At 37.9% G+C, this 13,475-nt stretch overlaps 1 protein-coding gene across 4 annotated transcripts in view; it reads left to right on the forward strand.

The window, feature by feature from the left end:
• Positions 1–13,475, forward strand: part of GREB1 (growth regulating estrogen receptor binding 1) — an 86,340-nt gene that overhangs the window by 39,917 nt on the left and 32,948 nt on the right. For all 4 annotated transcript variants that reach the window (XM_004935766.5, XM_040698125.2, XM_046939478.1 and 1 more), the window contains 11 exons: positions 4,350–4,532; positions 4,840–4,971; positions 5,596–5,721; positions 7,150–7,272; positions 8,116–8,253; positions 8,423–8,608; positions 9,024–9,374; positions 9,863–9,991; positions 11,503–11,628; positions 12,080–12,277; positions 12,373–12,553. In XM_004935766.5, the coding sequence (XP_004935823.2) occupies positions 4,350–4,532; positions 4,840–4,971; positions 5,596–5,721; positions 7,150–7,272; positions 8,116–8,253; positions 8,423–8,608; positions 9,024–9,374; positions 9,863–9,991; positions 11,503–11,628; positions 12,080–12,277; positions 12,373–12,553 (1,873 nt within the window). The remainder of the gene's footprint in view (positions 1–4,349; positions 4,533–4,839; positions 4,972–5,595; positions 5,722–7,149; positions 7,273–8,115; positions 8,254–8,422; positions 8,609–9,023; positions 9,375–9,862; positions 9,992–11,502; positions 11,629–12,079; positions 12,278–12,372; positions 12,554–13,475) is intronic.

A 13,475-nucleotide genomic window follows, 5' to 3' on the forward strand; every position in this document is an offset into this window, starting at 1 on the left:
TAAGATGAAAAGATTGCAGTATAAAATCTGCGGCACTTCCGTTAGAATGTACACTGTTCTATTTGGCTTTTGTAATAGTAGTAAGTTTTCGTACAGTGGAGTCTCAACTTAAACATATTAATTTCATTTATTTTTTAAATGCAGGCCTTCAGTCTTCAAATGGAATGGTACTGAATGGGAAGGGAAAAAGTGAAGCATTGTCAGTGTTTGTGTGCTTTTTGCTTGTGAGTAGAACTGAACAGAAGAAATATTTTTGTTGAAGAGTTAAAACCATACTAATTGTCAGTGTTAAGCAAGTTGGAAACTTTCAAAAAAATATTAACATTACATACATATGAGCATTAATTAAAACCCCATTAGTCATTTAACGAGAAAAAAAAAAAAAGAAACAGGAAGAAAATTTTCAGCTGGGCCAACTGGTGATAGATATCCTTCCACCCTGAAGTATTCTATTTACCCTTAGCGCAAGCTCACTGGTAATCCAAAGGAACCATTGCCCAGTCATGAGATAGCTCGGGCTTCACATCCTTTTAGTCCAAGGTCCTGCTACTGACCATGGGGCTCTTAGAATTGAAGCTCTTTTTAATTATAGAGTCATAGAATATCCTGATTTGGAAGGGACCCACAAGAATCATTTGGATAATAGAGCACTGTGATGTGGGCAAATCCAAGCAAATGCACCTGATAAGATATCAGATGCAATCTAATATCTTCTGATTAAACAGTCTTCAGAGGGTAACAGCCTTAAGTCACTACTGAACAGAGTTGGGTTTGATCTGCTGACCTAAAGGTGAAGGGCTTTTAGCCCCAAAACTCCAGGCATCGATTTCTAATTCTCTTGTGAAATCAATTGCATGACATAGATATATTGAGTCACATTATGGCTGCCCTGACTCCCCTGACCTTTGTCCTTTCTATGATATATCGAAGAATATTTAATGTGTCTTGTTTATAAAGCAAACTCTCCTCTCTATCAGCTGTTAGCTCCAGCCATTGTATGTGAACAGGGCACGCAAAGAATGAGGGTCGGTAGTAGATCCAGCCTGTTCAACTTCATCAGTGACCTAGATGAAGAGAGTCCAGCTTCAGCAGGTTTGCTGATGATACAAAGCTGGGATGAGTAGTTGACACCACAGAAGGCTGTGCTGCCATTCAGCGACACCTGGAGAGTTGGGCAGAGAGGAACCTGATGAGGTTTAATGAGAGCAACTGTACAGTCTATGTCTGGGGAGGGATAACTGTGTGTGTCAGTACAATTTAGGGGCCAACCTGCTGGAGAGAAGCTCTTCGGAAAAGGACCTGGGTGTCCTGGTGGTCAACATGTTGACCATGAGCCAGTAATGCACTCATTTGGCCAAGAAGGCCAGTGGTATCCTGGGGTGCATTAAAAAAGAGCATGGCCAGCAGATCGAGGGAGATGATCCTTCCCCTGTACTCTGCCCTAGTGAGGCCACACCTGGAATATTGAGTCTAGTTCTGGGTCCTCAGTTAAGAAATACAGTGTCCTGCTGGAGGAAGTCCAGTGGAGAGCCAAAAAAGATGATGAGGGGCCTAGAGCATCTCCCTTATGAGGAATGGCTAAGAGACCTGAGACTGTTCAGCCTGGAGAAGAAAAGATTGAGGAGAGTTGGACTGATCATCTCCAGAGGTCCCTTCCAACCCCTGCAATTGTATGATCATGTGATTCTGGCGCTGGGATCCCCATACCTGGATGCAGTACTCCAGATGGGGTCTCACAACAGCCCTGGATACCATTGGCCTTTCTGGCTGTAAGAGCACACTGTTGGCTCATGTCCAGCTTTACATTCACTAGGACCCCCAAGTCATTATGATGAATACTGTTCCCAGTCTTACTCCATCTGCTGCAAGGCTGGTAGTGGATGCTTCAATCTGAAAAGCATCTGGAAAGAGTAATGATTGAACATCATACAGCACTGAAATTACGAAGGCATGCTATATTGTATCTGTGGTGTCATCAGAGAAAATGTCAGTTTGAATGAATGAGATGAAATTCAGTGTTGGCAGGTGCTTTCCAGAAAGAACTCAGCTCAGAGGAGGTGGGAAGAATTGAGGTGAAAGATGATAGCTTGACTTAAATGGAAAACTGAAAAATAAACTTCTAAATTGTTCTCCATATAGTTTTCAAAACAAGTAGACTCTTCAGGTTTGTTAATTCTTATTAAATCTCACCTGTATACTATAGCTGGTGAAAACGAATTCTCCAGTAGACCTTGAATAGTGCACTCTGCCAAGCAGACAAAGTTGAAAACAGATGACATGGGGCAAAAGGCTGTTCCAGGTAGAAGGTACTTTTTGTTAAATCTTTCTTAGTTTGCTGATGATTTACAAGAGTTATCAGCAGTGTTTGGTGTAGTGTCCACATGAAAAGACTTTGCATCCACTGCCCCACTTTCTGTTGCAGAAATATTGCCCCATGTGGCTTTTGAAAGCAGCTGGACACTTTCAGCAAAACAATAAAACCTAGAAAGGGTAAAGGTACTTCTATTTTACTTTTGGAAATGGTCTCCTCATGTTTCTGTTCGGAAAAAATACAGCCTTGTAAGTGGCAACCAGTTAAAAACTGCAGTGCTGCTGCTCATGTTCAGTATACTGCCAAGATGTACAGGAAGTTTTCATTTGCTAGCAGAATCATTTTCTGTAGTTTCTTAATCTGCCTAAAATGCATGTAAATTCTACAGCCTTTACCACATCCATTGTAGTTTTGTTTCCCTTTGTTGCTTTTATTGCAGCAGCTGAAGGTTCTGTGATGTTAGACAGATGCTTTTGTGTTGACTGATACAACACAGAGGATTTAGCAGTCTTGACTTGTCCCAATTTTATGAGTCATAATGACGCTTATCATTCTACCTATCAGCCTCAGTGATATAATGGGCAGCTTTCAGTAGTTATTGTTCACTTATTGCCATAGATACAGACTGAATGCCTCATAAGCTTCAATTTTTAATGAATTCTTCTGAACAATTTGAAAATTAATGAAAATACTCAGGTTGTAGACCAAGAATAAGGTGTTTACAGAGCACAGTATTTCAGTGTCTGTGTGTTAGTTCTCTTGCCTTAAGAAGTATTGAACAGTAATTCGAAAATGTAATTGGTCTGAAACATGATGGAAATTCTCATAATTGGCTCTTCATTTTATTTAGCGTGGTGCAGTTGTAATATTTCCAATGTTATTCTCCATATTTATGGTATCACAACATGCTTTTCCTTTGTTTTATTTTTATTGTCTTTCAATTGACTGAACACACAATTTTGGTTTGAAATTCCTGTGATAACACATCAAGATGACCATTAGATGGTACTAAAATAAAAAGAACCTCCATGCTTTAAGGCATGCTTAGGGAATAGAGGGGAAATTTTCATGGGGAACATTATCTTCTATTTAAACACTATGTGATTTCCTTGTAAATATTAAATATTTTGAGATAATTGTTCAGTTGCAGTACAAAATTTTCTTATGGAAGTACTTTGGAAAATGGAAAAATAAAGTTGTTTAAGAATGAAAAGCAGATAAGTCTTAATTAGCTGTTCAAGGATTGTTCTTTATTTACACTGATAATGGCATCACCATCATGAGGTCCTCTTTGAAGCTCAAATTTTATACCTCAGAATGAGAGGAAATGACGGGATCCCTGGAAATGCCCCATTAAGCCTGAGTACAATGAGCTTCTTTACGTGCAAGGATTGCATCTCTGTCATGTTCTCTAAAGTTGCAGACATGTTCTTTTTGTAATCATAAATAGTTTGAAGTGTTGTGAAGTGCTAACACAGTCCAGCCATATAATTTGAGAAATCTACTTAAATCAATATCCTAAGAAGGCATTAGTATTTTTTTCTTCTCTAAACAAACATCTGTAGTAGAATCTTGGTACTTAAATGAACTTAGATCTTACTAAATATAGTAAATTAAATATACTTAATTTCTTGAGGCCCCCTTGAATGTTCAGTTTCAATGCAAATTCAACAAGAAGTAAAACTTTCTGTGGTGGTAAGTGTGTATTCAGTCTAGTTCAGCCAGAAATATTTTGTTTTAATGCTTTTAGGTACTTAATGAGTGGGCACTGTGATTTTTTTTTTTTCCAGTGGGAGAAAATGAAAAATGTGGCTTATTTCACATTTTCTGTTCACGTGGGGGCTCTGTTCTTACAATCTAGTAGCCAAAATGCAGCAGAGGGGACTTGATGCAATATTTTTTGGGTGATGATGTTTGTACAAAGTTAAGTCTGTAAAACAAAACATAACTGTGTTTCTCCAGGGAAGAGTCATGTTTTGAAGTTATTAACAGTCACCAACCTGTCTCGCTGGATTATATGTACTGTTTGTTTTATCAGGCTTCTCTGGCAATTGTGTTGGCTGTGGCAAGAAAGGTTTCTGCTACTTTACAGAATTCTCAAATCACATTAACCTTAAACTGACCACTCAGCCCAAGAAACAGAAACACTTAAAGTATTATCTGGTCAGGAATGCACAGGGAGCTCTGACGAAAGGATCTGTAATCTGCTGGAAAGGGGCAGGTAAGATAATGAAGCTGTCTTACTCGAGCTCTGGTTTTTGTCATCTAAGCTTGGATATTACCGGGACTGGCGTCTATGTAAAACCTAAGACGGATCAGTTAAAAGAAAGACTCCTTAAAGTGCAGCTGTAAAAAGCAATTGACCGCCCTAATAAGAGGATGGCATGTTTGATGCCATCAGTTCCACCCTTCCAAGTGCTGTGGCCTTTAAGTAATTCACATGTGAAATTACCAAGTCAAACACGCAGAGAAAAAAAAAGCAGCTATCATTGTTGTCAGTGGATAAGAAGTCTCTTTGTTTCTTTAAGAACTCAGAGGCCGGCAGTCCTCATCCAGCACCTGTTCAGGCACGGTGTGCCAACTGCCAGAGAGCGCAGGCCTCTCCGGGAGCACCACGAGTGAGCCTCCCCCAAACCCTCCGCCTGGGACTCCACAAGCAGGTACCACGCAGAAGGAGAATGCTCTGGGTTAATGTGTGCTCTTACAGCTCCGTGTGTGTGTATTTGTGTGTATTTCTATGAGTGGAAAGACATAAATAAGCACATTACTGCGTGCAAGAAAAAAAAATCGAATAGATTTAGAATATCGTATGAATAAAGGAAGGAACCCTGCTTTCAAGTCCTTTCACTGCCCATTCGTCCCCCCAGATTTATGTACAAAATTTTAGGAAATAATACAGATAGGTGATGTGAAGCTTGTTCATAACCAAAGCAATCCTTATCTTTTAAGAGACGTTTTGCATTGTAACCAGAATACTCGTTACTGCTGGGATTGTATGGGCATCAGTGGAGAAAAGCAGCCTTAATATTAAAAGACAAACTGATGAGTGATATCTTTGTATTAACAACGATTCCTCAAACGTTTACTTTTCCATTAGCCTTATGTAAATTAAAGGTGATCGATGATAGTGGCTACAGTGATATCTCTGAACTTCACAATGAATATTCTCTTGTGACTCTTACGGATCCTGATGGCTCTATTAAAGTAAATGATCATTTTATTATGTCAATTAGGAGTCCCGATCTAGAAACATTTATTGTAAAGATTTTTTTTTTTCTTGCCAGCTACAGCCATAGATCATATTCCATCAACAGCAGCATTCGGCTCAGCAGCTTATAATGGCAAGGAATCTCCTAAACAGCAGTTGGTGAAAAATAACCTATCTGCTTTGACAAGACCATCGGTGTTAGGTATTTGTATGGATTTGATCTTTAATAACCCTAACATCTATACTCTGTGGATCTGACAGAAACACTGAGCAAATGATACCATGACCGTAATTATCTGTATGAATAGAAATTACTCTTCCGTTCCAAATCTTTTGTCACTGTAACCCCTCCTTTCCTGTTGAATGTTAATTTTCAGGATAAAAGTTTGTATGATTTTAGCCATAGCTTTTTGGCAACTTCGATTATAAATTGAAGTTTTTCATTACATTTACTACTGATATAATTTGCAATCGGTACAGACTGGATACTGAGTCTACTTTCTTCAATATTGTATTTGCATCGATCTCACTGAATAGGTTTTGTGGAGGGAATTAAGAAAGATATCTATGTAGAACAAATGGCTACATACTGCCCTCACATGGTACAAGATTAAAAGTGATCTTCAAAAGCGTGGACATACGATTGTTCTGCAAATGTACTATCTCCAGATTTGAGGAGGTTTTTGTGAAAATAAAACAAAATTTAAAAAATAATAATGACACAAAAACTCAACTAACAATATTTTAAATACAAGTTCTTAATCTTGTTTTGATTTTTTTTAAGTCTAACCGTTTTACCAGGAGGTACAGACTTGCCAGTGTAAAGTAGTTACAGCTTTGACATATTATGTTAATGCGTATAAGCAGAAACAGCAGAATTCTTCAAGATGCTGAGAAATCCCTGGGCAACTACAGACTCTCAGTAATTAGAAATACTTGATGTTAGTGGGAACTCATCATTTAGGATTTTGCAGGAGTGCATAAGATGCCTGAAGAAAGTAACAAAAGACTGAAGAATTTAATTGCAATGGGCTCCCAGGAAAACTGTGAGGAATATGGTTATGGTTTTACAGACAAAGATGTTGGAGCTAACAAATAGATAGAATGTGCAGAAGTCATTTGCTTTGAGGTAATATGGATTATCATTAAGCCAAAGCTTATGCCAGTGGGAAGTACAAAAACCTTGACAATGGAAAAAATGTTGAAAAGAGCACAGATCTTTATTAATATTGCACTGAAACCTGTGAAAATATATTTTAACATTAAATGACCCACAATTAGTATTGTAGGTTTGGAAATAGAAAGTGCAAAGTGCCCACACTGGCTTCAAAGTATTAACATAAGCGTTCTTAGGATGTCTCATTTTAGTATATTGTTTTTAATTCAGAGTAAACGTTGGTATAAAATAGGTAAAGCTTAATAGGTCTCTGCACCAGACAGTTCCTAGGTCTTTGTGCAGAGGATAGCAAAGTAAAATGAAAACCATAAGCAATGATTATACTCAACGAGTCAACCTTGTCTACCATAGTACTTAATGCTTAATTCAGTCCATCAGCACGTGTTGAATTAACATGCACAAAAATGAATAAAATGTATTCTAATACTTTTCTGAAATATTATTGTTATTCAGGCACTTTGACAAATTCAGGGCCTCCAAAAAAACGCCATAAAGGTTGGTCACCAGAGTCTCCATCATCCACTGAAACTTGGAACTTGCCACTCAACCCACAGGCTCCAAATAGAATTAAAAATGGTAAGCTGTACCCAGGGTAATGATGATGTTCATTTCATTATACAGAAAATAATGGGGGAAAAGAGGCAATATTTTAAAGACATACACAGATGTAGGCATTTGATACCTACATTTTCAGAATTATTTATGTTCTTAAGTTTTACTGATTCCTCTTCAAGTCTCTGGACTTAACTCTCATTAGAATCCACTCATCAAGTCATTATTAATGAACTGCAACAAGTACTTATGTCCATCTTTAGACACCTAAACACCTTTGGGACATTGTAGTGTCAGAACTCAGAGACCAAGCTGTCATCTCGTTTCACTTATTTGTCACAGTTTTCTTGGCTCTTTATTGAATTTTATAGTTTAGATACAGACTAGAGTGACATGCACTGAAACAAACCAACTTTCAGAGAATGTTTTCTTTTAGTATGCTACTGTTTAAATTAAAGTTACCACAAAGAAATTAGCTTTGAACAAATGCTGAATCTTATTTTTTTAATATACAAAAAAAATCTTACTTAGAATCAGTAAAATTAATTATATCATACAAAGCCCTCGAATCATAGCTTTGCATTGATATCATATATATCTCTATAGTCATACATTCAGACCATGGAATGTTTACTTATAAATATTTCAAAATCTTTGGATGCATGTTCAATGCTCAGTGCGATTAACTCTCAGGAAAATATGCATAGTATGTACGGGTTGTGGTAACAGACCATGAAATGTGTGGTGCCACCGCTGGAAGTATGTAACACTTATGCCAAATGTGTATATAAGATGACGTTGATTAACTTTTAATTGAAGAAACAATTACTAGATCTCACTACAGAGATATTATGTATAAACTTTTAGATGGAGGAAGTCTATCATCTCTACCACATTCTGCTTTGGTGGGGCCAGCCTCATCTCCAATGGTGGGCTCAGGAGAACCTGTCTCAGTTCCTGACAACCTGCTGAAAATCTGTAAAGCAAAGCCAGTTATTTTCAAAGGTAAAAAACCCAACCCCTCAACAAGATCTCAGGTCTTTTTTTTTTGTAAGTGATATAAAGATAAATCCAACTGCTAAACAATGCTAAAGCTCTCATTTTTTGAAATATCTACTGTTAAAACTTTTGAAGTATGAAATTAATGTGATATGTACAAATGTTTATTTCTAAGGTCATGGAAACTTCCCATATCTTTGCGGGAACATTAATGATGTGATAGTGAGTCCACTGCTGTATACCTGTTACAGAAATTCACAGTCTTTATCTAGAGCATATGAACAGTATGGTGCCCCAACAATACAGCCTATTTCAGAAGAGATGCAGCTCTTGTTGACTGTCTACTATCTTGTTCAGCTAGGTAAGATGATTTTCTAAAACTACATAATTAGTTGTTCCTGGAGTCCAAACTTAGATTAAAATATAATGATACAAAGTTTGAAAAAAGGAAAACAGCTGTAATTCATTGCTCTTGCATACTGACCATAGTTAATAAATATTACTACATTGACATAAGCAGTTCTCAAACTCTTAAATATTTCTAATAACTGATAGTCAGGTTCCAGTTACAGCAGCTTTATTTGAGTCTCACAAAGACACTTCAAAATGAAAGATATAGTTCACATCTAATGGCCATAGCCATGCATGCATAAATCTAAAACACAACCATCTCTAAAAAAAGCACTTTTTTTTTTTTTAAAAAAAAGCCTTTTCAGCTCAACATCTTTGTTAAACTGTTTCATAATATGAACATTTTCCTCTTGATTTTTTTTTAGCTTCAGATCAAGTCCCTCTGATTGAGGATTTAGAACAAATATTCATGCGTTCTTGGCGAGAATCGCACCTGTCTGAAATCCGTCAGTACCAACAGATGATTCCACAGACCTTTCCTCAAGTGCCCAGCCAGATTGCGCCAGTGACATCAGCCCAGCTCCCCTGGCTGGCAGGGCTGGCAGCCAGCTCCTGCAATGACAGTGTCCACATCATTGAGTGTAGCTACTCTCTGGCTGAAGGGCTTTCAGAAATGTTTAAGCTGCTCATCGAAGGAAAATTAATAAAGACAAACTACGTGGTGATCATCTGTGCTAGCAGAAATCGAGCCATTGATTCCTGCATTGTGATAACAGGTAAGAGTTTCTCCAGGCAAAACAGAGTCATCCCATGCTATGAGGATTTTCAATAAGCTGCCTCAGAAAAAAAGAGCCGTGACCAAGAAGTAATGGGTTTTGATGAACCCAAGGTGCCGTTGCACAGTTGGATCTCCCCCCAGTAATCCCATTCTGCCAGCATTAGCTGTGTCCTTACAAAGGCACTACTACAAACCAATAATGGAAAACTAACAGTGGACAGTGCATAATGCTTTCCTGCTCTGTGTGACTGGGGTATTAGTGGGAGCAGAGGACTGAACATTTTCTCAGCTTTTATACTATGCTCTTTCAACTCTACTGCCTTCAATAAACATGGTACATACTCGTGTGAGAGAGAAAAAAATCTCATCTTGGCCTTTGTTTTTTGGCAGGAGGGGATTCATTTAGCTGGAAGGTGTTTTTATTATGACTTAGAATGTTTTTAGTGCAGCTTGAAGTGCTTTCAAAATGACTTTTTTGTTTTTTAGGAAAGTATCAGGCAAGAGTTCTGTCTGAGGGAATGCTCACTCCTTCAGACTACCAAAAAGAAGTAAACTATCAGCTGGTCACAGGCAAAGTGGAATCTCTGGGGTCCTTCTTCAGCACCCTCTGCCCAGGTACATAATATGCCATAAATATGCATATTTCCAAATCTCTCAGTCTTTTTAGTGAGCGAAAGTAGCTGTGTTCATGCTTCCCTGAAGCAAGACATTATTACAAATATATAAAAAATACAGGACAAAGTTGTGAAAGTTCATTTGAATTGCAATTCCTCCCAGAAGTGTCAGTTTCTAAAATCCCTCAGATTCGTAAAAATATGCCAGCAAGAAGTTGAATGTGTTATTCTTAGCTACCCAAATCCATCTATATAATATCCAAGCCTATATGCATATGAATGGATAAATTTTTTTGCCCCAAGCACATGATTCATTTGGACTGTGGTAGACCAGAATTATTTTACTGAAGTCATCCTGTGAACTTGATCTTGATGCATGGAAAAGAGAAGATAACTGCAGAGCCAGCTCTACAGGATCATTTTTAACTGAGTATATTGAGGATTACTGCAGGCAGGGTTTTCTGTGGATAGATCCAGCCATGTGGAAAATGTAACTGCATCACACCACTAGAGTAAAAGCAGCATACTTGTCAGTGTTAATGCATTTCACAGTCCCCTTCATCATTCACACTGCATCACAAAATCTGTACTTAGAAGGCAAGAATGCTTTCTGAATATGTTAGGATATTTTCACTAGTCACTGAAGAGACACCTGTCTTCCTAGAGCCATCATGCAGTTACACTGGTGTCTCTGTTCCTAGTATCTTTGAGTTATGATTCTCAAGATAACTCTTGCTATTGTTTGAGCAGAACAAGTAAATGAACAGACTGAAAGGAGTTGCCACTGGATTGCACTTCACGGAGCAGACCCTGCCACTCTAATATAATTTGCAGACATGCTCAAACATCTTTTCAACTGCTGAGAAAATATTAAGTACTCAGGACAGACATGCAGTATTTTCTGAATAGCTATTATCTGTAAGCAGGGTCCCTGCTAAACAGAACAGGATGTATTTGCAAATGTACTTGGCTCAATAAAGCATACCTTGCTTGCTTCAATATATTGTAAAAAAAAAAAAAACTAATTTCTCTGTCTAATTTATCAAAAACTATTTTTCCTTCTTTGTCTCAAAAAATGTTAAACATTTAATAATATCTATGCTTTGCATCAGATTTTCGAAAGCTTCTTCTAATCCTTATTAGTGAACAGTACAAATAGCTACAGTGGTCAGGGCGTACACTAGGTTATGTTCAGGTGTTTGTCTTTGCTGATTTAGGTCACAACCTTCTAGCTAGTTTTCTTCTACATTCTCTAAATGTCCTAAGCAGAGGTCTGCAGAGCTGATCTGTCATTCCTTGGCCTGATGTGCGTTTTATTAGTGACAAGCTGAAAAAAAAAAATAATGCAATGGAAACTAATGATAGGTTTAGTGTACAGAATACCCAATAAGCCAAGGACAAGACAACTACCTAGCACACGCAAAGGTCTTTGAGATCTACTAAAGAAAGTCAGCATGAAATACAGCTGTTATCAACCTGGATGTTTTTACCACTCTCCTTTCCATTTGATAGAGGGTGACATCGATCTTTTGCTGGAGAAATTTTATCAGGAAAACCAAGGGCACATCTCTTCATCACTGTCTGCTTCAGCGAATAAATCAACAGCTCTGAACGGAACAGGAGCAGCTGTGTGTACAAGTAAGGAGGATTTTCTGAAAAGGTAATAGAGTCGGATGCTTGAGAGTAGGTCTTTATGTGTGCAGTTAGATGTACCTGGGCAGAGTTCTGGGCTCTTGAAGAATTCTGTTCTGAGGTGATTGTGAACTCATGTCTTGGGACATCCAGTTTTACACTGGTGGATGCTCAGCTTTATTTCATAAGAACTGTAGTCCCTGAAGCTTTAAATCTTACTTTCTTGGTAGCAGAATGTTACTGCACAAGTCCAGCATCAGCTCTTAAATATTTAAGAGACTTGCAGGAATAAAATGCCCAACTGCAGAAAGTTTTCTTTGCATGTTCTATGTAGATTTTCCTAAAGTAGAACTCTGACTCCTGAAAGAATAGACTAGTCATTCTTCTCCAGGCTGTACATTTTTACACTAGATTAGACTTTTGGTGTCTATATAAAGTGAATTTTGTCTTTTTCTAGGTTATGAGATTGAACGACATCAGATTCGACCATTCCAGCTGGCAGTAGCTCAGAAACTGCTGTCTCACATTTGCTCAATTGCTGACTCCAGCACTCAAAATCTTGATTTGGGTTCCTTTGAGAAAATTGATTTCTTGATTTGTGTTCCACCCTCTGAAGTGACTTATCAGCAGACTTTGTTTCATCTGTGGCATTCAGGTGCTCATTAGTTAGCTTTATTAGCTGGATTTACAGGAAACCACTGAAAGCGTTTGTATCTGGAAATCCTGACATTTGTTCCATTTTTTTCCTAGGTATTTTATTAGAACTTGGATTGGAGAAGCAGCATCTTACAAAGCAGAAGGTGGAGCAGTATGTTCTGAAACTAGATGCAGAAGCCCAGATTAAGTTCAAAGTCTTTCTGCAAAACTCTATGCAGAATCCACACACACTGTTTGTCCTAATCCACGATCATGCGCACTGGGATCTAATGAGGTGAGAATACTTGAACATGCTTTTTGAGAAATTATTTTTGTTCTCGTTATCTCTTAAGATCAGATTTATAATTTGTCTTCCTTCATCTTTTCTCATTTTTGCTGACTCTGTCCTCCCATGCATTGAATAAACATGTTTTCTTTTAAAGGCCTTCATACTTATTCTGCATATTATATTATGCTATACTGGAACACTGCAGTTCAAGTACTTCTTGCTCACCCATCTTCTTTGAGCCACAGCTATTATTTTTCTGTCTCAGTGTCACTTGCTGACGAGAAAGCTTCCTGTGGAAAAGCACAAAATTCATTATTCTCTGGAATAATGTCAGTGCCCTCTGGGCTGCAGAATGTGCAAAACCCTCCACAGACTAGACAACTAGCACTGATTTTTTTTTAACAGATTGGAAATTTTCCACTGCCATGTCTTTTTTTTCTTCTGTTGAGAAGCACGACTCCTGTTGACCATGTTCCCCATTAGTTCCCTTGCACAGCTCATTTCTTCCCTCACAGAGCACTGTTTCCTTGGCTTTTCAGCAGCCTGCCTGTTGAGAAAATGAGCTGCTTTTCCTTTCCAGCCCCTGAGGCACTGGAGGAATGGGAGAATATACTACAATTCAGAAATACCACCATATTCTTTCCATCTTTGGTAACGTGGTGGTGTTTCTGAAACAAAAACTTGAGTTTTGCTTGCAAATGAAATGAAATGGCTTTCACCCTGGTTAAGAACCTGTATTTTTCACTAACCCTTAATTTTTGCATATGTGAGGGTTCAGTTCAACTTCTCTATATCTTAGACACTTATATGAATTATTACAGCCTTTACAACATTTATTCCTGTTACATCCCTGAGTGGTAGGGATGTACCTTTATAGCTACTTAGCTCTGATATTTTTTCCCTTTATTTAATAAAGATATGTAAGGGA

Source organism: Gallus gallus, chromosome 3 (genome assembly GCF_016699485.2).
Source record: "Gallus gallus isolate bGalGal1 chromosome 3, bGalGal1.mat.broiler.GRCg7b, whole genome shotgun sequence".
In the NCBI taxonomy this organism is placed as follows: domain Eukaryota; kingdom Metazoa; phylum Chordata; class Aves; order Galliformes; family Phasianidae; genus Gallus; species Gallus gallus.